The sequence below is a fragment of the Spermophilus citellus genome, assembly GCF_964194105.1.
Source record: "Spermophilus citellus genome assembly, chromosome: 3".
Lineage (NCBI taxonomy): Eukaryota > Metazoa > Chordata > Mammalia > Rodentia > Sciuridae > Spermophilus > Spermophilus citellus.
The window spans coordinates 167404384-167428862 of NC_138184.1; the positions used below are offsets into that span (position 1 = coordinate 167404384).

General features: G+C 31.3%; 1 protein-coding gene across 3 annotated transcripts in view; it reads left to right on the forward strand.

Moving 5' to 3' along the window:
• Nucleotides 1–24479, forward strand: part of CACNA2D1 (calcium voltage-gated channel auxiliary subunit alpha2delta 1) — a 483532-nt gene that overhangs the window by 272808 nt on the left and 186245 nt on the right. For all 3 annotated transcript variants that reach the window (XM_081286479.1, XM_081286480.1, XM_081286478.1), the window contains exon 5: nt 11105–11146. In XM_081286479.1, the coding sequence (XP_081142605.1) occupies nt 11105–11146 (42 nt within the window). The remainder of the gene's footprint in view (nt 1–11104; nt 11147–24479) is intronic.

Genomic DNA, 24479 nt, shown 5'->3' on the forward strand with positions numbered 1-24479 from the left:
AGTCCTTGTCTTAGTGTCTGTTTCTGGTGAGCCAAACCTGCAATAATTGTAGATACAGTCCATAGAGACCTTGTTGTACAAATAAAAAGAACTTAGACTTCCTAGCTGTGTTCTTATATATAAAGTTGTATGTATTTTAAAAATATTTACTTTCTGCTTTATTAAGCCTGGATTTCAAGACTATTTCCTTAAAGGGACTTAAACCTTGTTTTACTGTTTACTTTCTGCTTTATTAAGCCTGGATTTCGAGACTATTTCCTTAAAGGGACTTAAACCTTGTTTTACTGTTGTCTCTTCATCTATGGTCAGAAACCCTTTGTCTCAATAGTGGAGAATGGAGAGGGAGAAGAGAAAGAAATCTAAAGATCAATATAGTATAATGTTTATGAAATTTTTATTGATATCATTTTTAAAAAGTTAATACTTATTGCATATCTAAAAGATTTTGTGAGGTTAAATTCTATCCTATAATAGATACATAGTGAATGTCTCTTGTCCTCTGTCTTCCATCCTATATAGTTCTTAATGCCCAATAAGAGATAAGTTAAATTGGTGTAGTGATAAACAGTTTAGTGTCCTTTGAGTTCTTAATTTTAACCAGATTATTTTACAATTAATAAGTAATTGACAATAATGTGAGTCATTATACTTTGTCTTAGAATCATGATTTTTCTGAGGTTGATAGTGATTAATTTAAAAAGGTGATGCTAATGATTCTATTGGACAAACTGACAAAATTTTATTGGCAGGATATCATATTATGATAAAATGCTATTAATTTGATCACGAGTCAAGAAGATGTGGCTGGTCTAACTCAATGGGAAGCATAAAAATTGAAATATTTTGGTGGCTTAAATATTTATGCTTTAGATGATTATACCTAAAGCTTCCTTGAAGTTACAGATTAAAGGAGATTAGAGCAAATTTCTTGGCATTATTGATGTGTGGGTTTAATTTTGGACTGAGTTTCCCTGGAGATTTTGTGCTATGGAACATAATATATTTATATTTTCATATTCTACTTTTATTTTACTCCTATGATTTAAGTCGTGTGTTTATTGATATAATTTGAAGCACCAGAATAGCTTGTAGGCAGATTCCTATTGAAGTTTATAAGATGAAGAAATAAATTGATATTGCTTTTAATGTTTAACAAGAGTCTTTTTTTTTAAGGTTCAAGAACAAGGAACACTGAAATCACGTGTATTTACTTTTTTTTTGTAATTTGTTATGGGAGTGAAACTTGTCAGTGTTTTAACTTATTTGAAACTTTTGGAAATGTCTGTGTATTTTCTCTGCAGTGATATGTTTTTTTTGTGTGTGTGTGTATGTGTCCTTGCACACACATGTCCACAAATGCTAGCTTTGTTATTTTAGTCTTGCTTTTCTAATAGTTTATAGGCTTGTGATATTCAATTATTCATCCATCAATCTATTAAATAGCAGTACAACATTCTAAGCACTGTCTCTACTCAAACTAGAATAATTTAATCTTCTCTTTCTTTTAAACACACTTCTTCTATGTTGAGGTAATTAACATTTTCTTTTGCTGAATGTTACAATTATTTCTGATTATGTCAATAGTTTCATAGCACTGCTTTAGTCTGCAATCTCCTTTCGCAATTAGGTAATTAAACATAATAGAGACACATGGATCTATTATCTTTTTCTGTGACCACTCCTCTTAAGTAACTTTGACTTATAGGTTGGCTAACATGCTGGGTCAGTTTTTAGGGAATACTTTGTCTGCATTTTACAAATTCCACAACAAAACTTTTTTTAAAAACTATAATTTTACAAATATACCATGGAAATTATCTCAGGAATAAATGTAAAACTAAAGAAGTACATTACAATATACCAAAATTATTTTCCAATTTTTTTTCCAATAAGGCTAATGAAATTCAATTCACATTTTAACACAGATTATAAAACAAAGTTAATAACATAAAATGAATGTATTTAGAAGAGTGAACATTACCTTTATTTATTTTAGGTGAATTATGTAGAGCATATAAGGAATTCACTATCTCCCCAAAGCAGGTCATTCCTGTATAGATAATAACATATTGGGGATATAAAGACCTGTGTTAAACTCAGTTTCTCTATTCTTAATCTTATCTTTACAATCCACAAAACTGAGATTGATAATATAATGATTTATCTTTAGCAATATATTCTTTTTTAGATTAATTTTTTATTTATATTTGACAGCAGAATGCATTACAATTCTTATTACACAAATAGAGCACACTTTTTCAGATCTCTGGTTGTATACAAAGAATATTCTCACCAATTTGTGTTTTCATACATGTACTTTGGATAATAATATCCATCACATTCCACCATCATTTCTAAACCCCACATCCCCTTTTTTTCCCCTCCCACCCCTCTGCCCTATCTAGAGTTTGTCTATTCCTCTCATGCTCCCCCTCCCTACCCCACTATGAATCAGCCTCCTTATATCAGATAAAACATTCATCATTTGGTTTTTTGGGATTGGTTAACTTCACTTAGCAGTATCTTCTCTAACTCCTTTCATTTATCTTCAAATGCCATGATTTTATTCCCTTTATTGCTGAGTAATATTCCATTGTGTGTGTGTGTGTGTGTGTGTGTGTGTGTGTGTGTATTTTAATCCATTCATCTATTGAAGGAAATCTAGCTTGGTTCCACAGTTTAGCTATTGTGAATTGTGCTGCTATAAACATTGATGTGGCTGTGTCCCTGTAGTATGCTGTTTTTAAGTCCTGTGGGTGTAGACTGAGGAGAGGGACAGCTGGGTCAAATAGTGGTTCCATTCCAATTTTCCAAGAAATCTCCATACTGCTTTCCATATTATCTGCACCTTTTTCAATCTCACCAGCAGTGTATGACTGTAGCTTTTTCCCCACATCCTTGCCAATACTTATTGTTGTTTGTCTTCATAATAGCTGCCATTCTGACTGGAGTGAGATGAAATCTCAAGAGTAGTTTTGATTTGCATTTCTCTAATGGTAGCAATATATTCTTTAAAATGTATGTATGTTTATGTTTCCAATGCAGAGCTTGCCATGGTAGAAAGCTCAAAATATATTTATTATTAAAACAAAAATTAAGAGTTCAAAGAAGAAATAGATTTATATTTTATCATTATAGCCCATGGATCATTGAACAACACCTAAATGATAGTATTTTGATATCATATTTTTAAAGAAACTGTGATATTCAAGCATATGATTAAAATGTATAGTTATTTAATTTTTATGATGCAGGCAAAAACTAGTGGATAATTGATACAAAAAAGGGAAAGAAGTAAGTTTTAAAATGACTTGCTGATATATTGCTCACTAAATATTTAGTTGGTGCTAAGTAACTTTGTCAGAAAGATGATTATAAAATTGTCAGAAAAATATTAAAATGATTTGTATTTGAGGTAAATGTTTTTGAGCCCTTGTTTTCATTGATTTTCTAAAATTTTTCTGCTAGAATTTTAAATTCTAGACAAAATTTTTATGTAAGAACACAATTGAAGTTTTATTTCTCAAATCTTGTTCACATTTTGCAAACCACCAGAATTTGATTTAGAAGATGGACACAAGAAAGGACATAGATGCTGAGTCCTGTGATCTTTAAGGAATCAGGATGGAGTAGCATCCAGGATATGGATTGGGCATTGATTATGAAACAGTTGTATTCTTATATTTCCCCCATTGGAAATTAGAGTTCAGACAAATGTCATTGAAAATTAGTAACAGAAAACTGGGATGGATAAATCACTGTAGGGACTGTGGCATTCTATAAGTACTAGCAATTGTAGAAGATAGAATCCAAATTCTAAACTAGCTTAACAAGAACTTTATAAATCATTGGTCCTTTAATCATGAAGTCAATAGAAGGAGTTAGCCTCTGGCTTGGATAGAAGCAGGCTTTAATAGTTTCAGCTTGTTCCACTGTAACTACCCCTGGACCCATTATTTCTGCAGAAGAATAGGAAAATCAAATACTATTATTTGGTAGTTGTAGGCATTTACTAATTGCTATGGTCAAAGAAGAGAATGGTAGGATTTGCTAGCCACATAGAATCACATGATTTTTCTTTTTAAGAAATAAGCCATTCTTGGGGCTGGGGATGTGGCTCAAGCGGTAGCGCGCTCGCCTGGCATGCCTGCGGCCTGGGTTCAATCCTCAGCACCACATACCAACAAAGATGTTGTGTCCGCCGAGAACTAAACTAAAATAAATAAATAAATTCTCTCTCTCTCTCTCTCTCTCTCTCTCTCTCTCTCTCTCTCTCTCTCTCTCCCCCTTTCCTCTCTCTTAAAAAAAAAAGAAAGAAAGAAATAAGCCATTCTCGAAGACAGCATAGTTTCTAAACAGGAAAAAAAAAATATTACCAAGTTTAGCAAATCTTCATGTCTATTATTTTTTAAAATATGACAACATCTGATTTAACTGTGTCATTTCCTCCAACAAGATTACATATTTTGGGTATTGGATGGACAAGCAAACTTTTGTTTAATACAAGACTGAAATTTTTCTTGGTAACAGTAAATTATGATTCATATATAAAGAAGATGAAGGGATAGAAAGAAAATGTTTAGAATAAGAGAGATTTGAACACCTCAATACCTCAATACCAGGATGCATATGGAATCATCAATTAATTATCACTTCTGTTGTATTTTTCCTATTATTTAATTTGGTTTACCAGATTAAAAATAATAACAGTTAGCAATTCAATTTCTCCTCTACTCTGCTGTATAGAATCTTTGAAGAAAGTACTTTAAGTCAAACAGACTCACAGCATCAAAACTGATCTAAAAAAAATAAAATTAAATGTAGCTCAGTTGGTAGAGTGCTTGTCTCACATGCACAAGGCCCTCAGTTCAATTCTCAGCACCACACACACACACAAAAATCATGTATACGTAGCAGATAAATTCTATGGATATCTCTACTTTTTACATATATAAACATTAGTTGTCAACATTTATGTGTACCACACACCATAGTAAAAACTTTACAGCTTCATCTCATTTATTATCCTCTGTCACACAGTGTGAAGGTAGATTTACCAAATGTCTTCTGTAATCTGGCAATGCTGATCTCTAGCTGAACCTGTACCCATCATTATTTTTTCTAAACTACATTTTCTCAAACATGTTCTTGAGATCTTTACTTCAAACACCTATAATTATGTGGCAAAATATTTTTTCAAGGACTACATTCCTATAAATATTTGCTCATATTCACATCTTCCATGTGTACAAACAACCACACATACACACGTTTCTAAGTTCTTTTATTTACACAGTTCTACCAAGCTGCTGGTTGACATGTGGCCAGTACAGAAATTGTTTTAAACATAAAAGTAGTGGCATAAGTTGTTTCTGGGCCAAATTGCTATCAATATGCTTTTCTGGTGTTATCAACATTAATAAAATTTGACTTGTGAATGATTTTAGTTAAACAACATGGTCTTGGCTTGCAGGAGTCATTAACATAACTCATTTTTAATGAAGAGTATCTCATAATTTTCAACTGATTGCATATTTGGAACTCAGGAGTGATAAAAATTACAAGGAGCATGCTATATTTTTTAAAAAGCCACATTAAGGGCTGGGGATGTGGCTCAAGCAGTAATGTGCTCGCCTGGCATGCGTGTGGCCCGGGTTCGATCCTCAGCACCACATACCAACAAAGATGTTGTGTCCGCTGAGAGCTAAAAAATAGATATTGAAAATTCTCTCTCTCTCACTCTCTCTCCTCTCTCACTCTCTTAAAAAAAAATAAAGTGTTTCTAGCTTTAAAAAAAAAAGCCACATTAATGAAAAATACAGCTGCCCAAAATTTGTTAGGTTGCCGATCATGTGCCTAGCCAAGGTATAGCCAAGAAAAGAGAATAAGCAAATTGGACAGCAAGTTAATCTCTGTTTGAATGTTGAATGTGCTGTACATTTCAAATGTTGATAATAAAATTCTAATTTTCATTTCCAATATTTTAGTCTTATCTTTGGCAACATCTTATTTCTACACAGAAGCTTGGTACTTAGGCCTTAGATTTTTCACATAAACTATTCACCAGAGGCTGGCTTAGAGAGACATGTCGTGCAAAGAGCTGTCACTCACAATATGCATTTTAAAAATGAAATAGTTTATTTTGCCCAGGTTTAATTTTTGACTCCCAATAGATATTTGGAGTCTAAAATATTTTTTTTTCTCAACTTGCTAGGGGGTGTTTTAAATTTCAGTCAGCAGAAGTATTATGTTAGCATGGACCCATTTGGGTCAATTCATTTTGAGGAAATAATAAATAAGTAAACTATTTGGTTAAAATTCGGAAACAAAACAATTTGTTCTTGTCATCTGGTGGAGCTTAAATTATGAAAAATAGCTCTCTAAACGTTTAACTAATCCAAGAATCTAGTTCGAGGTGGTTTCTGGCTTTATTCCATGATGTTGTGCATAATGCCCTGAAATTTGCTGAAAACCTCTGCGTTTGAATATGAACTACATTCTAAGATGATGTTTAATAATTTTTATTAAATCATTTAGACAGAAGGATAATAGGGAAATAAGACACTATAACCTGTGCCTCTGGCAGTTAGCTAATGTGCCATAGTTTTAATGAAAGTATTCAGTGATATTGGGATATCTATGAACTCTCTGGAGGAGGAATTGAGGGAGTTTTGAGTAAGGACAGGCAAGTTTCTCTCTCTCTTTGTATCTCACTGATCAACAGAGGGGGACTGTTTTAAGTGTCCGGAATACTTAATTCTCACTTATTTTGAAAACTGGAGCATTTTTAGTTCACGTAGGAGTGCGATCCAAATATAATAAGGCAATTTTCACATATAGCAGGTCAGAATGACTGTCTTAGTTGTGTCATCTTCTCGCCACAGATAAGTTGAAGGGTGACAGCTTGCTCCCTGTGGTTGGGTTCAGATATTATTCATCATTGTTTCTTGAACACAGCACAGAGAAGGTCACCAGTGTAACTCTTGTGTGAAGGGAATATGGCTCCCTCTGCTGATTCTGTGACCCAGAAACCTTCCTGCACAAAGTCTAGGTGGGATGTAAGAAAGGGGACATGATTAAACAAGGAATTCAGCTGAGACTTTGCCTCTTCTCCTTTAATTCTTCCCACTTAAGGTATTTACTGTATTTATAAAATTTCTCCTCTTATTTTCTTTAGCACAGAGTTCATTTTAACCAAAAGCTCATTTCTATAAAAACATCAGATCATAGAATTTGGTTGATTCAGTGTATAATTCCCCTTCCTAGAATTGTTTTTTATCCCATTCCTTTAACGATTGACTCTGGATGTATTTTGGTAATTCAGCTATTTGCATTACTCTACTGGAGACTGATTTAGTTCAACATTGCAGCACCTCTTAATATATATTTTCCTGTAGTAGAGAAGATGGCTATTAAAAAAAAGAAGATGGCTATAAATAAAAATTATTTATTTATAAAAAATCACCCAATTATGATTTTTCTCAAACTTTAATAACTTCTGAGCCAAATAATTCTGAAACAGTATAAACAAAATCCCAAATAAATCCTTACAATTTTCTATAAGAACATATGATGAACTGGGGCTGGAAAAATATTTTAAATGGCTGAAAAATCAAATGCTCTATGAAAGTTTGCATTTATTTTAGTGACGTTTTACCCTGGAAGAGCACTGTATTGATTGAGTAATGCCAGTTTATAGTTTCTTCAAATCCTGATTTCCTATGTCAATTTATCCTTAATGTTTTTCTGTTATGTGTAATAAATGCATAATGTCCATTCTGCATAAGAAAAGTTTGTAGCTTGAAGATGTGAAGGTATATTTATGATAGTAAGGTTAACAAAAATGTTCCTAAACCAAAAGGAGCCTTGTCATGAGACACTGGACATATCCAGTTGCATCCACTGTCTGTCATCTTCTTAACCTGAGCACACACAGTTGATTAAGTGCTTTATCATTTTAATGTTTTCTGTAAAACACATTCTTTTTGCATTTATGTTTTGACCATGTGAGAAATGAACATTGTACTAAGAAAGAGCTATTTTAAAACAGAGATATAAACAGAGATATAGAATACCAGTTACATGAAAGAGTATGGATAGTTTACCGTATAGTATGATTTTATGTCTAATTTAAACATAGATGCACATATATTAATTGTATTATACATATTTTATGTAGTGCATATATATGTGTATACATCCAAATTATATTTAGATATATTTGTGCTATTTGCATTTTTAAGTTGTCTTTAAAAAATCAACTTGTATAATTGTGTCATCCTAAATCCAGAAAGTGTTGTGCGAACTTTAAATAAACTTTGGAATACACCTTTTCGACAACAGGTTTAGCAATATACAGATTCTGAAAGAGAAATTAGGCAACAGAGTTTTGTATAAAATGTATTCTCAAAGTTAGATTTTTTAAATTTTAATTTTAATTTCAATTGATCTTAACCAAATGAAAATAATGAGATGGAATGGATACTAGCATTTTCTTTTCTATTTGTTTCTTTATTATTTTCTTTTGTAATAGTGGGGATTGAACCCAGGATCACACATACTAGGCAAGTGCTCAACCACTAAGCCACACGCCCAACCCAATAATAGCATTTCTTTATCACACTGTATCCTCTTTCAACAGCCAATGAGGAACTCTTAATCTTCAGTTTAATAAGTACTCTTCATACGTTCATATATAGGAGAAAAGCTGACCTGTCAGTTTTATCTATTAGTTCTAGCACTGTGAGCCAAGTGTAATCATAGGACAAACCCAGGTTGTCTTATGTAAATGATCTATAGCCATTTCTTTTCTTTTTTTTTTTTTTTTTTTTTACCTAGGAAGTAGGAGTAGATGCATTTATCTTATGTGCCTTTCTTGGCATAGTGATGTGTGTATAAGTGAATCTGTATCCGTTGAAAAGGCGATGCTGGCGAACTGCTTGAAATATACTGTTATTTCACCTTGTTTTCTTCATGTTCTAGTTCTGTAAATATAAGCAAGCATTTGGAAGAAAATAAAGTCTAAAATGAAGATAAACTTATTCAGTTGTATAACTTTTGTTGGAATCTATATTCTAAACTGAAAATTGCCTCCTAAGTATAAATTAGAGTTGCAAGTGGGATCGATAAACTAGTAATTAGGTTAGGGTCCCAGGTGGATTTAGATAATTCTCTTGGTTTGTGTATGTGATGAGTTCTGATTTGGTATTTTGACTCTTGACTCCTGTTACAAAATAAGTGGTATAAGAAATATTTCAGGAATTAAGAATTTTTGTGCATATTAAAATACTCTAGTTATGTACTTCCTCTTTTTTTTAAAATTTTTTGATTTTAAGGATTGAACCCAGGTGTGCTTTACCACTGAACTGTAACTTCAGCCTTTAGGTTTTACATTGAGACAGGGCCTCACTAAGTTATGAGGCTATCCTGGAACTTGCAATCCTCTTGCTTCAGCTTCTTGAGTTGCTGGGATTATAGGCAGGTGCCATCGTGTCCAGTTCTAGCTACTTTATTCTTTACAAAAAAAAAATCAAATTAAATGGTACGTTGTTTTCATGTGTATCTATAAAGTACTAATTTAAAAAAAAAAACTATAAATGAAAAGAAGGAAGAGCAGTAGAATAGATGAAAGGTAACAGGAGTAGGAGGAGTAGAGAGTAAGGGGTGTACTGGGGATTGAATTGGAGTAAATTATATTTTATGCTAATTATGTCAGAATGAACGCAAATATCATGTATAACTATAATGCACTAATTTTTTAAAGGAAAAAAATCGATTCTAAAGAAATTCTAGTTCTTCAGTTTCATTCAGTATTATGAATCGTATTTTCTAATATTCATATAGATCTTCTTTGTTCTTGAGAGAAACCTATATTTTATTTATCTTGAGTCTCATGGAGTATTTTTCAAATAAAAAGGGCTGGGACTGACTTCTGTATCAAACAAATTGGGAAACAAAGCAAAACATATTTTTCTCTTAGAGATTTATAAGTACAGTCATGTACTGAAGCTTTGTGGAGTCCTGCCCTCAAGTGACAATTGTTGCTGTTTTCTAATGCCATGACTATTAAATAATTTTTCCATGACATCTAGTAATAACGAGTGATTTTTAAAATATACTTTGAGATATATTTACTAAGTTTTCCCTAAGTTTTCTTTTCTTAAAAAAATCTATATTTTGTGTCTACTTCTAATATAATTTTAGAATATTGGTGTTGGTGGATATTTAAGAGGTAGAGAAAAAACATTCTTACCGAGTATTCAGATTACTGCCAAAGACAGGGACTGCATCTACGTCTAGATGAAAAAGGGAAACCAGCATAGGTGTTTTGTTCTTGTGGTGCATACACTGGTCTTAGACACAAGAATAGGAATTTAAAGTTTTTCGACAATCATTTTATTCATCTTCCCTTTTCCATTGTCCCTCTGTAGCTCCATTTGTAGCCCTAATTCATGTTTATGGTATATTTCTGCAACACTTATGTGCAAAATTGCCCATTCATATTTATTCTTTCTGAAAATCCAATGTCATTTCACCTCTTAGATTCAATATGAGAGTTGCAGTGCCTTGGATAAACAGATTTTTTTTTTATTTTTATTTTTGCTATCTAGATCCAGTTGCTTTTGATTCCTTTCTAAATCTCATGAGGAAATTTCTACCAATATTGCATAGATAACACATTTTTCAAGAATCCATTTAATGCTGGAGATTTAAATATATTTATGTATGTATTTTTTAAATCATACTTTTAACAGAATATTGGTACGGTGGTGCTTGTATTACCTGCTTCTGAAGTTATCCTGTTTTTTCTTAATATAGGTGTGTGTTTATCCATGATGTCAATAATGCATTTGACACACGATTCCAGTACTATACTGAGGTTTTTTTCTCAAATGCAAGGTGTGCTTTTTTAACACGACTGATATACAGTTTTAATCTGTTCTTATAAACATTGACTGATCTTTATGGATTTCTGTGGAATATACTGAGAAAGGAATATTATGGGAAGTTTATTGTTTAAAACATGCTTAAAATATTTATAGTGTTTGATCCAGTATTCTGTTTTATTCTACTCAGTAAAGCACTCTTCTTTTCTTTCTTGTAGAGCAATGAAGTTGTCTACTACAATGCCAAGGATGATCTTGATGTGAGTATTAAAATTTTTACATTAAGTTCTTAATTAAAATTACTGCATTTGGAGAGCAAATTGAGCTTGGTAGGTTTAGTTTTTAAGAAAACATTATATACCATGAACAAAATTTTTGTTCTAGCAAGGTAATGATGAATTTTAGTGTTTATGTGATTTTTGTTTTGTTTTGTTTTTACTAGCTGTTACTGGCTTTTTCCTAAGTAGAAATCCATGTGTTTCTCTGGGTCTGAACTCCCACTGTACTCTGTCTATATCTCAATGCAGTGCATTGCCTTGAATACTCTGCATCCTATTGGTAATGCTGAATACAAAGATCAGATCCCATTCATCTCTGTTTCCTGGCTCCTGTCACCAGGGCCACCTTACCTCTTTTCTTGTGTGAATTGCCTACATTATTGAGAATGATTTATTTCAACTATAATGTGAAAGATACCCCAGAAGCTCTGTAATTGGCCCTGCTGTCCAGTCTTTGAAACATAGTGGTTACATGTTAGGCCTTCCTCCCTCCCTCCCTCCCTCCCTTCCTTCCTTCCTTCCTTCCTTCCTTCCTGCCTGCCTGCCTTCCTTCCTTCCCTCCTTCCTTCCCTCCTCTGCTAGGTAAGTGTTCTACCACTTAACTATACTGACAGCCTCCTCCTTAGGACTTTTTAAATGAATGACTCTAATTGACATTTTCAAATTATTTGTGAAAATGAATTATTTCAGCACTAATGAATTACTTCTAATATTGTCACTTCTGGATAATCATTGAGGAGATATTTTAATTAGATATGGTGGAAATATTTCAAAATTACAAAATAAATTATACAATTAAGTTTTTAAATTTACATGTTTGATCATTTGCAAAAGAATATATATGTAGATACTGTTATTTATCCAAAAGCATTTGTCATAGCCTTCCTGTATTTTAAGTACTCACCTAAGAACTTGGGCTATATCAGTGAACAAAATAAAAATGAATATAATCAAATTATTAGTGTCATTCAGACATTTTTTTAATCTGAATTTAAAAAATTTTCTATACTATTTTATGGCATTTTTTCTCCCAACGACTTGAGGGGAATGTAGAGGAAAAAAAAAAAAAAACAAGTAGAGCTGGTCGTCAAAAAATTTTGGAAAACACAGAAAATATATTTTGCCGAAATGTCACAGCTTCTCAGATTGCACCACTGCTGCTAATACTTCTGAATAATGTAATTGTGCAGTAAATTTGCCTGCATACTGCAAACCATCTTACACAAATTCTCTTAATTCTTATAATAACAATGTGGATGAAATTGTTTTATCTGTAGATGTGGAACTGTTGTTTATAAAGTTATTTTCTTTCCTCTAGATATAGGTAGTTTGTTAGTGATATGTTTTCTCTTATGAAGAGTGCATGTGTCATTTTCATGATGTAGAGGCTTATTATAGATAAGCTGTCAGCTAACACAAAATGTTTTAATAGTATATTGATTGGTGTCAAAATAAATACATTTTTAGAGTGTTTATTTCATCATCAAAATTAATATTTACTATTTGAAAATTATATGGTCATTGAAAATTCATGTAAAATCGTCAGTCTTTCTGGCTATCTATTATAAATTGCAAATTCTGTTCAACATTTAGTTTGTGGAATTATGATAGATTTTTTTAATATTCAAACCTCCAAGTAAGTGTTGCCTCTTGATAATGATACTGATACAGCAAATGCATTTTTTTCTGTGCTAAAATAAGTTAAATTTTTATATCAACAGAGTAGTTTATTCACTTCTCAGATTTGCTTATAAACTAGGAAGTTATTTTTCTTTTACAGAAAGAAATGTGCCATTTTTCTAAGATTCTAATAATCATGCACAAATCTAGACATGACTTTTTAGTAAGTACTATCCCATTTTTCAATCACAATACTTCAAAACATACATGCCCATTGGAGATAGAAATTGTACAGTTTTGTATATAGAACAGTTAAATTGTACACAGTGTTTTCTTGCATAGTTTACCTACAGAAATATTCATTTAGATATTCAAATAATAGTCTGAGAAATGAATTCATGGAAGTGAACTTATTGAACATAGGATTTGTCTTGTTTTTTTGTCTTTTTGTCTTTTCTCATCTAAAAAATATGGATAATACTATTGTGAATTAGAATTTTGCATATAAAATTATACATTCTCTTTTCTTAGGCCCAAGATGAAATGCAGAAAAGTCAATCAAAACTTTTATGAATAGGAAATGTCACCTTTTAAATTTCAAACTTAAAAATCTTGGCAAGCATTTGTAGAGTTTTTCAATGTTTTATATACAAATAGTAAGAATGCCAAAATAATTTGTAAACTATTATGTAGTAAGAACTAGAATAGGAATTGGAGACTAATTCATGTACTAGAATTGTCCTAAAAGTGTGGCTGCCCATAGGCATTAAATTTTTACAATACTTGACTATTTTTTTCCCATCCAAAGCAAGATACAGCAGTGTAGATGATCTCTAAAGTTCACTCCAGTGTTAAACATTCTGAGTTCAAGGGCTAAGGGCAACTTACAGTCATGAAAGCCCTGAGGTCCTTATTTTAGTTTTCTGCTGTGCTTTTCAATGTTTGTGGTCAACACTGATGCTCCTATGTCTACAATGTTTTTTTATTATTATTATTTGTTTGTTTTGGAAATTTTGCTTTTATTTGCATTTTGGATAAAGAGGAGGTAAGTGGGAAGGAAGGACAAGTCCTTTGCTTTCAAGAGCATGCTCTGGAGGTTGCATTTTGACATTTCTGTCTGCACCCTCTACAACTTAGTGACCAGACATCTAATAGCAAGAGGATGTAGAAGATAATTTCCCCCCACTTGGATGGGCATGGATACCCAAGTAAAATATAGAGGTTTGTTAGTTAAGGGAGAAGGGGTGCGGGTGGTAGTGATTGGAAGACACTTACCAGTTTCTGTACATACCTTCAATTTGCTTTTCCTGAGATATTTAAGTTAATGCTAACACTTCACTCACTCATCTAAATGACTTTTGTCATTTAAATATATTCAAATCTTTAATTAGAGAAAAAATTCTCTTACCTTAAAATAGATTTTATGTATTTTCTAGTTTCTCCCACTTCATGTTTTGATCACTATGATCAAACTGTTTTCTGAAATTTATTTATTTTACAGTGAAAAGAATTTAAATTTCATAAGGAAATGTTGCACTTGATATTCTACTTCAGGATTTTCTGTGTTTACAATTTTTTTCAAAGGTTATTACTTATCTGAAGAAGTGGGATTTACATGAATGATGAAATTGATTTGTTCTCACCAAAACTTTTGCCATATAGGCAAGTTTAATTGGCTGCTCTAATCCTAGATTTGTATATGTATTGTTTGATATTTTTATATTTCAGGTGTTCACAAATCATAATGCCATCACATAGGTTAAGTTTGATTTTGGCTCATCATTCCCTGTTCTTCACCCTGGCTTTTCTGCTTATGTATTTAGTTATGTACTTTTATTTTTTGTGATTATATAATGTTATGTCCTTTATTAAAAATTGGTGACTTAAGAGTATATAATGTGAATGTATCATCTCATAAATGAAAATCTAACATCTAACTAAGCAATGGAACTAATTGGAATACTAAATATTGAGACAATATTGTCAATTAGTAAATTTGACCTTAATATAGTTCAGTGGTGATATAAGTATCAGAGAACAAAATTTTATTTAAAATGTTATGCAACCTGAAGTAGACTAAAAGATTATAAATCCTGAACTTGGCTTTTTTTTTTTTTGTATTTTGTTTTTACTGTTTTACTTTCCCCAAGAATTTTGCATTAGCAGAATCTAATTTATTTTACAACTCCCATGACTAGGAGAATATCTATCATTGTCTCCATACCTTTAAATAAAGCATTTCCTTTCCTTCTCTAAGACTATCCATCATCCAAGTTTAGACTCTGTTCTCAAATATGTATATTTGAGTTAGCAAAATAATCTAATGTTTCTACTTTTTATATCTATCTTTAATCACATAGTTATTATAAATATGTAAATATACCTAAACGTTATATTTATAATCCTTCCATTGTCTAGAACTTAAAATAATTTATTTCTGACTTTGTATGGTATTTAAGACCCTGCAAAAAGCTCACTAGAAACTTTCCTAAGTAGATCCAACTTTTGGTGCTGAAATGATATTTTATGCTTGGAGGCACAATTGATCATTGTAAGTTATTCCCTTGTGATCTCTCTGTACCAAATAAGTTTTCTGAGGGCATTTATTGTGTATTCACAGCAGCTGACATAGCTCTTATACTGTCTAACACATGGTAGCCACACAGTAAAGTTTTCTTTCTCAACAAATTAGTGAGTTGAAGTTGAAGTTTGAATTTGCATGTTGTGAAATAGCTTAAGAATATCTTCTCTCCTGCAGACCTTGTTTTGTTTTAAGCATTGCTTTTCATTACCACCACCAATCTCAGCCCAGACCTGTGAGGGGCTCTGCAGTTTAGAGGATTGGAATTTAAACATACGCTTTGAAGAAAATACTTGCTCTTAATGAATGACAATTGTTGGCCAAAAACTGTATCAAATGTTTTATATCATTCTTTGATTTCTAGTTATAGTATGAAAAGACAAGCATCAAGGATGAATGCTTGGGCAAAAAAAACAAAACAACCAAGGGTATCATCTCTCCCTTTCCCAGTCCTGAATTAGGTAGCTGTTTCTTCATTTTAGACTAACAAAACAGGAAATATTCAAGGGGTGGAATACACAAAAGATTTAGTAAACTAGAAATGGCATATATAGCATTAAAGACAGAGAGCCAAGGGCTGAAGTTGTGGCTCAGTGGTAGAGAGCTTGCCTAGCATGTGTGAGGCACTGGGTTTGATTCTCAGTGCTGCATATAAATAAAATGAATAAAATAAAAGTCCAACAACATCTAAAAAAAATTTTAAAAGCATTAAAAAAAAAACACAGAGACAGGGTAGTCTCTGAGATACTTACTTCAGCTACTTCAGTAAAAAAGAAAAACAACATTAAATATATTCTTGCTGCCCCAAGTGATTGAGCAAGTGATTTATAAAAATCCTACATATAAACAAAAACTGCTAAAACAAAATTCTCTTTGGAAGAAGGAATTCCACAGTGTGAATTATTCATCAGTGATGCTTAGAGCAAACTTGAGAAATACTTCCAAAATGTCAAAAAGAAAAATTATGGGAAGAAAGATAATAAATCTGGAGGTCAAAATGCCAAGATATAAACCATAAATCATGTATTCACAAAGATCCAGTCAGCATTTGGATTATAAAGAATCATTACAGATTTAATGAAATACAACATTTGGGCCTACAAAGATATACATGTGTAATTGTAGATTTTTGAGGGCCTACTGCAGATAGGCAAAGATTTTTAAAAGTCAAGAACATTTATACCAAAAACTTGCTAAAGTATATCCAAGAAGAAATCTCTAGTATGCAGCTAAATATTTAGTGTGGTTGCTTAGGAGAATGGCCTAGAATAGAGTTTTATGTTTAGCTTATGAGTGGAATTTGAAAATAAGTGGCTGAAATTTCCCCAACAAGTGTGAAGCTACATATATATAGCAAGGCCAGATTCAACTGTAGATATAATTTAGTGTGCTGAAATAATGTTTAAAACAAAGTAAATATACCTTTTCATGTGGCATATTCTCCAGATTGTCAAAATCCCACCTCTCCCTATTGTCTTATTCTCAGCCTGCTTCACACATCTACACAACATAAAAATAATAAAATAAATAAGGTAAGATGATTTAAGATTCTGCAGGGAAGATGTGGGTGGGGTTGGGGAGTTTAGGATGAAAGTAACTTGGGAATAAAGATTAGCTTTCATAATATATGTAAATCACACAAAAAGGCCATGAGTTTAGTACATGTTGGAATCAGGATTAAATTTAGAGCCTTCTGTTTCTACTGCTATTCTATATGTATTATGCTGGTGTGTCACCAAGTTCATATAATGAAAGATATGCTGAAGTATAATCTATTGCTTTTGTTCATTATAATGATGATACATGACCTCACTGAAAGGTAAAACAAGTATTTAAAGGTTATCAAATTATTCCTTTGGACTCTAACCCTCTTATCCTTCAGGATGGAAACTCTTCAAGGACTTAGGTTTAAGATGATTCCTCAATAATACATTTTATAATGTCTACATCCCTCTACTTAGATTAGTGCTATTTCTATTCATCTTGTGGCAATAAAATAAATGCTTACAACCAGATTGATTAAAAGTAGGGGCTGAAATAAGAGTTAGGATTAATGTCTCTTTAGGAATGTATATTATGTTAAAAATTATAGTGGTACTCATTGAAAAAAATTCCTCTTGACATAAAAATGAAAGTATAACTGAACTAAGCTGTTTGGTGAGCTATAATTCTCATGGAAGGCTTGAAAGCACATATAACCTTACTGGAAATTTAGCACAATATTTAGTGTGTCTGCTTAACCTGTGCTAGGTAATGTCAACATATTTACTCTTCTACTTACCTGAATACGATGTCTTATAATTTTTCTAATCAAATTCTAAGTGTTCCTCAAAAAGCAGTTCAAACACCTTCTTGAAGCCTTGTGCAGGTTTCCAAGGTGGCCAATGGCATTCCTTCCAATGGATATTCTACATAACTTGTACATGTTACTGTGTTTATTGGCACAATGCTATAACTACAGTCATATATTAGCTGTTTGAGGCAGACATCTTATTCATTTTGTCTCTTTATTATTATTTAATATTTATTGAGATAATGCTCATTAAACTTGTGTTTCAATGCTAACATAATTTTAATAGTGTTTGTAAAAATGTGTACTTCTCATACCGTTGCTATATTTGCAAAGTAAGTGAGAAAGCCCTTATAAGCATGGGGGCATGAAAAATTATTTTGTTTCAATATTGGTGAAAGCATAGTTAAGGGAAGAAATGCCAAGATAACTTTTAATACATACTATATTTCAATAAAATTTTAAGATAAATATTTACTTCCTTTTGGCCATGTGATCAGACTGGCCACAAAGATGGTAGTATTAGTAGAAAGTATTTGCTCATCTTCCCTTATATTTCCCTTCCTCTCCTTGGTCCCTAGAAAGAGCCATGGTGATTAAGAGATACATCAAAGCAGACTGTGGTTTTTTTCTATGTTCAAAGCTGGTTCAAATGAAATAACTAGATTGATTAATTACAAATGAAATAACTAGATTGATTAATTACATTTTTATGATTATTTGTGAATGAAATTTGAACTCAGGCTTATTATATTACTCCATCAAAAGTAAAGTTCTGTCCCATAAACTATATAACTAGGTTAGGTAGTAGTTTTGTAGGGTTTTATTTCTAAAGAGGCTATATCATTAAAATATGTATCATGTTTCAATAAAAAAAATCTATTTTTTTGTAAGGAAAGGTGTTTTAAATATTCATAAAAGGGAATAGTATAATAAATTTCCATAACTCCTTCATCTATTTTTGCTTAAATAGTTTATACTTCTATAGACAACTCTTTTTTTTTTTTTCTTGTAAACAACAGCAAGTTTACAGTAGCTGTATACATTGTAAGAAGGATTAGAGGGCCTTGGAGTGTTATGGGCAAGAGATTGTCCCTGAAATGCTTATGCCTAGTTTTGCATCTGAGCTCTGCCATTTTCTGGCTAGTTGATACTGGCAAGGTCACATAATGTGTTTTTTACTCAACTGGTATGTATAGATGCTAGAATTATGAATCTTCTAGAGTTATTGAAAAAATTAAATTAGTTATGAAATATAAAGCATTTAGAACCTTTCTTGTTTCTAGTGTATAATCCAGAACTATTAATGAATGTCATTTCAAAATTATTGTTATTCCAGTTGACTTAAGATTTACATGAAGTGGTTTAAGCTCCATGTAGACTAGATTTGTGTGTGTAAATGTGTAAATAATGAAAGGGTATTAGATTGAGATGTATTTCATTTTGTTATGAATGTGATGCAAGCATGTGCATAACTTAAGGCAGTGAACATACAAAATAAAAATTATAGTTGAATCTTCCAAACATTTATGAATATATGTAAACACAATGCAACTGTTTATCTTGAAGTTATTTTAGAGTTTACATATTAAAATTATGAATAAAAATGTCAAAATCAAATTTAAAAAGTACAAATGAAATAAATATCTGTGAAAATCTGCATTTAAATTCTCTGTAGTTTTGAAATTTATTTAGGTTTTTCGTCTTAAGTTTTTGGTGACATCTGTTCTATTGAATCTTTAAGGTCCCTGAATATTATCAAAGCAAATTCCCCAGGCTTGAGTTGTCCAGCAAGCTACACTATTTTCTTAATTCCCAAAGCAAGCAAAAAGAAATCAGACCTTTACAAACCCTTATTAACCTAATTCTAAGATCTATGTTTCTGACTAAAATCCAAATGAAAGAAGTTCAACTTGGAATTCTTATGTCAGTAAATTCAGTTGATTTATTTGTTGTATTTTTTGGTATTGATTATGTTAAAAATTTGACCTGTCTGGGACATTTGGCTAGTCTGCTGAATTCCCTTACATATTTATGTTGCTATTTATTTTCCTTTTAGTAGAGTCTTGTCCATTTTAAAATTAATTCCAAGATAGTGTCCTAACTAAATGTCTTTTTAAAAGCCTAATATTTTATGATTTTATTTTATAGAAAGAAGTAAACTTGATTCTAGAATGATATGGTAGGGATGAACTGGTAGGGATATGCCCTCTACAGCAATACAACATATTCTAATTACTAAGAAAAGAATCAAAGACCAGGTTTATTTTCCCATGTTTTTTTAAGTGTCTTATAATATGCAGTCTTTATTTTTCAGGTTCCAATATTAACTGATATGGAATGCTCCAGTAGATGATGGCATAGAGATAGAATATTAATTACTTATGTATGATAGTTGATTTATTCTGTGTTTTCTATATTCATGCAATTAAAATAAATGATTTAGTTATGTTGGATGCAGTATGTTTGGATTGAGTAATAGCTAAATTTTATATGCTTATTCTATACCACATAGTAAATGCTTTATAGGCTGTTTATGAAATAAAATTCACAATAAGCCTTTGGGGCACACACTGTTATTATTTTAATATTTTTCAGGTAAAGAATAAAATTTAGTGAGCTTAAGTTACTTGTTCTGAATCATACATTTGATATTAGACAGAATAGTGAATTGAATGCAATGCAGTCAGTACTGATATTTTAAATCTTATTTTAACTATTACATAAAAACAAAATTTTAAATATTAATGTGATAACACATCCACAGTTTGAAGGTGAAAGTCAGAGGAAAAATATCACTCACATGGACTGAATAAACAAGCAGGGGTTTCCATCCTCATATCAAATAATGTGGACTTCAAGCTAAAGTTAATCAGAAGGGATAAAGAAGGACATTTCATTCTGCTTAAGGAAATCCTACATCAACAAGACATAATAATTGTAAATATATATGCCCCAAACAATGGAGCATATACATACATCAAACAAACCCTTCTTAATTTCAAGAATCAAATAGACCACAACACAATAATAATGACTTTAACATAACTATCTCACCCCTGGATAGATCTTCCAAACAGAAACTAAACAAAGAAACTACAGAACTAAATAATACAATTAATAATTTAGACTTAATGGGCATATATAGAGTATTTCATCCATTATCAAGCAAATACACTTTCTTCTCAGCACCACATGAATTCTTCTCTAGAATAGACCATATGTTATGCTATAAAGCAACTCTTGGCAAATACAAAAAAGATAGAAATACTACCCTGCATTCTATCAGATTATAATGAAATGAAACTAGAAATCAATGATAAAATTACAAAAATAGAAGCTACTCCAACACCTGGAGATTGAATAACATGCTATTGAATGATGAATGGATATGGAAAGAAACAAGGGAGGAAATAAAAAAAAAAAACTTAGAGGAAATGAGAATACCAACACAACATATCAAAACCTCTGGGACACTATGAAGGCAGCAGTAAGAGGAAAGTTCTTTGTGTTGAGCTCATTCATTAAAAGAATGAAAAAAACAACAACAAATGAATGACCTAACATTACACCTCAAAGCTCTAGAAAAAGAACAATTCAATACCAGAACAATAGAAGACAAGAAATAATTAAAATCAGACCTGAAATCAATGAAATTGAAACAAAAGAAACAATTCCAAAAAAAATGAAAAGGTGATTCTTTCAAAAAATATTTAAAATTGATAAACACTTAGTTACACTAATGAAGAGAAAGAGAGAGAAAACTCAGATTACTAAAATTTAGGATGAGAAAGGAAATCATGATGTACACTATTAAAATAGTGTAATTAAAATAGATAACTAGAAACTATTCTGAAAATTTATACTCATAAAATAGAAAATCATGAAGACACTAAAAAATTTCTAGAGACATATGATCTACCTAAACTGAATCAGGAGGACATACACAATTTAAACTTATCAATTTCAAGCAGTAAAATAGAAGACTCCATCAAAAGCTTACCAACCAAGAAAATCCTAGGACCAGTTGGATTTCCAGCTGAGTTCTACAAGACGTTCAAAGACAGGTTTTTGACTAGTTTTCAGTTGTATGACTTTAGCCAATCTTTGCCTCAGATATCAAGGAGATAGACATATTTTCCTTTGCAAAGTTTTTTTTTTTTAACCTGGACAGTGTTTTTAAAAGTGTTGTCTATCATAATATTATTTTTTAAAATTTTCTTTGAAGTAGTATTGCATCCTTTATATATATTTCTTTTTTAATGTAGTGTATGTTGCTACATGGCTTTCTTAGAGAGTGCTCTATTGAACTTTTAGATGTTCTGAAATCCCATAGAGCTTTTCACAATGTATTGGTAGAAACATCATATTAGAGTGGTCCCAAAATATAGGCTGTAAATTTAGACAGAGCATAGACATATATGTGATAGTACATTGCATTCTGATGCTAGTCATTTGAAAATTGCATATGGCATATGAAATTTCAATTACCCTCTAACACTTCTTTTCCATAATAGTCACCATATTACAACTCTAATGGTTCCTCTTTTTACTCCGTGCTAGGTTCTGTGATAACCAATTTGCAGCCATTTATCCACCACGAAAACTAAAAATAAATCAATTTCATTTCAGGAATATACTCAGTTTCTATGTTGCAACTTTTAATTTAATGTTATCACAATAATCCTCATCAGAAACCTCAAAAGATGTATTTGAAGAATGCATATTTTGCCTTTTAAATTTAATAAAGTAGATATTGCAGTGAGTAGTGAGTAGTAACTTTTTGACCTGGTTTAGTTCAGAGTTATGTGTATCATATTCATACTTACCTTTAACTAAGTCTCATCTTTAGAAAATATTTGATTTTTTTTCTTATTATTACCTCCAATTTATTTTTTTAGCTTATTGTCTTTCTTTGTGTCATAGAATTGTTTCAGTTGCTTTCTGTTCCCTTCCTTTCCTCAAAGTCTGCTTTTGATAGACTATTAATTTCTTCTTTTTAAATATCATAATCATTAGTAGAGGAATATGTGGAGACTTAACAGTGGATCTAATTTCTAAGAACTAGAGTTATTCAATGTTCTTTTGATCACTGGTGTTATAAATATACATTTCATGTTAATTTCAAAACACTCTTTTCTTAGTATGTTAAATGAATTGTCTCTGAAGAAATAATGATATAGAATTTCTGCAAAGCAAATATAAGGAGTTGTAATATTTCAATTACCTAAAGAATGGAAAAAATCTTCTAAATCCATAAAAAAGAATATTTTTATTACATTAAGCATGATTAGCCTCACTTAAGTATTTTTGCAAGGATATTATGGCATTAAATTCATCATTTAAATTTTTTAAATTTTCTTACTGTTATGCTTCCATAAAGTGAAGGTAAAATCATTTAAATCCTTAGTGTATATTTATTCAGTGTCACTAAATGTATATTTCCTTTTTGGATCTATTCTTCTATTGACCACTTCTATAGTCAAGGCATCCTCAAGGAGAAAATAGCAACTTGAACCAATTAAAGTATTGTCACTGTGCTAGGTTGTTTAATATTCAACCTGGCCTTACTACTGAAGTAGAATAGCTCTGACTAGATGAAGAATCCACATTTATTTCTTTCTGTTCATCTTTAATTAGGCATGGTCAGCTCTGCTGCTCTATTATTATGTCTTCATTTCTCATTGATCCAAACAATTTACTAAAAAGGACACTTTTCTCTATAGGAGTCAGAATGTGTAGACCTCCTGAACTAGTGGGCCAATCCTGGATTCTCAAATGCCACCGGTACACTAGGGGTTACAGAAGCCACTTTACTTTTTAATCCATATTCTTGATAACAGTATGCACCATACTAAAATGTTCAGAATTGGTGCTCCTTTTAAATGTAAATGAGTCCTACCTTTAGAAATTATTTATCTTGGACTCCAATGCCATGTCCAAAAGCATATTACATATCTAAAATTTTATTTAATATTGGAAATACCATTAGGACTTAAAATTCTAAAATCAATAATGTCCGAATTGTAAAAGTTGTAGGTCCCCTTGGAAACAGTAGCTATGAAATAGCTGTAAAAATATAAGATGTATTTAAAGACATATAGGTACTAGGGCATATGCAAGGCTATATTATATGTGGTTATTAAAGAATTTGGTTCCTCACACAAGAGCCCATTAATTTAACTCCTTCATTGGTGACATAGAAATACCTCTATTGGGGGTCTAGTAAATGATTTTTATTAACAACAATTTTTCAGATTGTAGGGCATAAAAATAACATAGACATAAGAGATAAATGTAAGTGTGATTATAGTTAAGTTTGGTAGTGAGTATATTCAATCTGAATTGTACAAAATTATTAAACTAGTTTTTTTTTTGTGCAATGCAGGTAAAACGTTTTTTGAGCATCATTCTATAAGAAAATATTTTTAGAATATTTAAAATCTATTTAATTATAAATATTAATTTTAAACATTTTTAGTTTGATTCAAGTATATTAAATATGCAAGAGCCTTTTGAGTCTGCATAAAATTATTGTGTGTATCCAAATTAGATTTGCTAATATGCAGTGCTTATTAAATCGGATGACCTACTCATTCAACATTAGCCAATACCTCAATATCTAAGTGATCTAATCTATTATTTAATAAAAAATTATATTGAGAAGAATAGTCTGTGAATCTGCATCATATGTTTCACTTCTGTGTTTTAGCCAAATGTGTTCAATTAATATTTGAGAATCTACTTGTTCAGTTTCTTTGTGCATATTTATGTGTGATGATCTACAGACTTAAGATATTTTGAAAGAACATTGAGAAGAGATG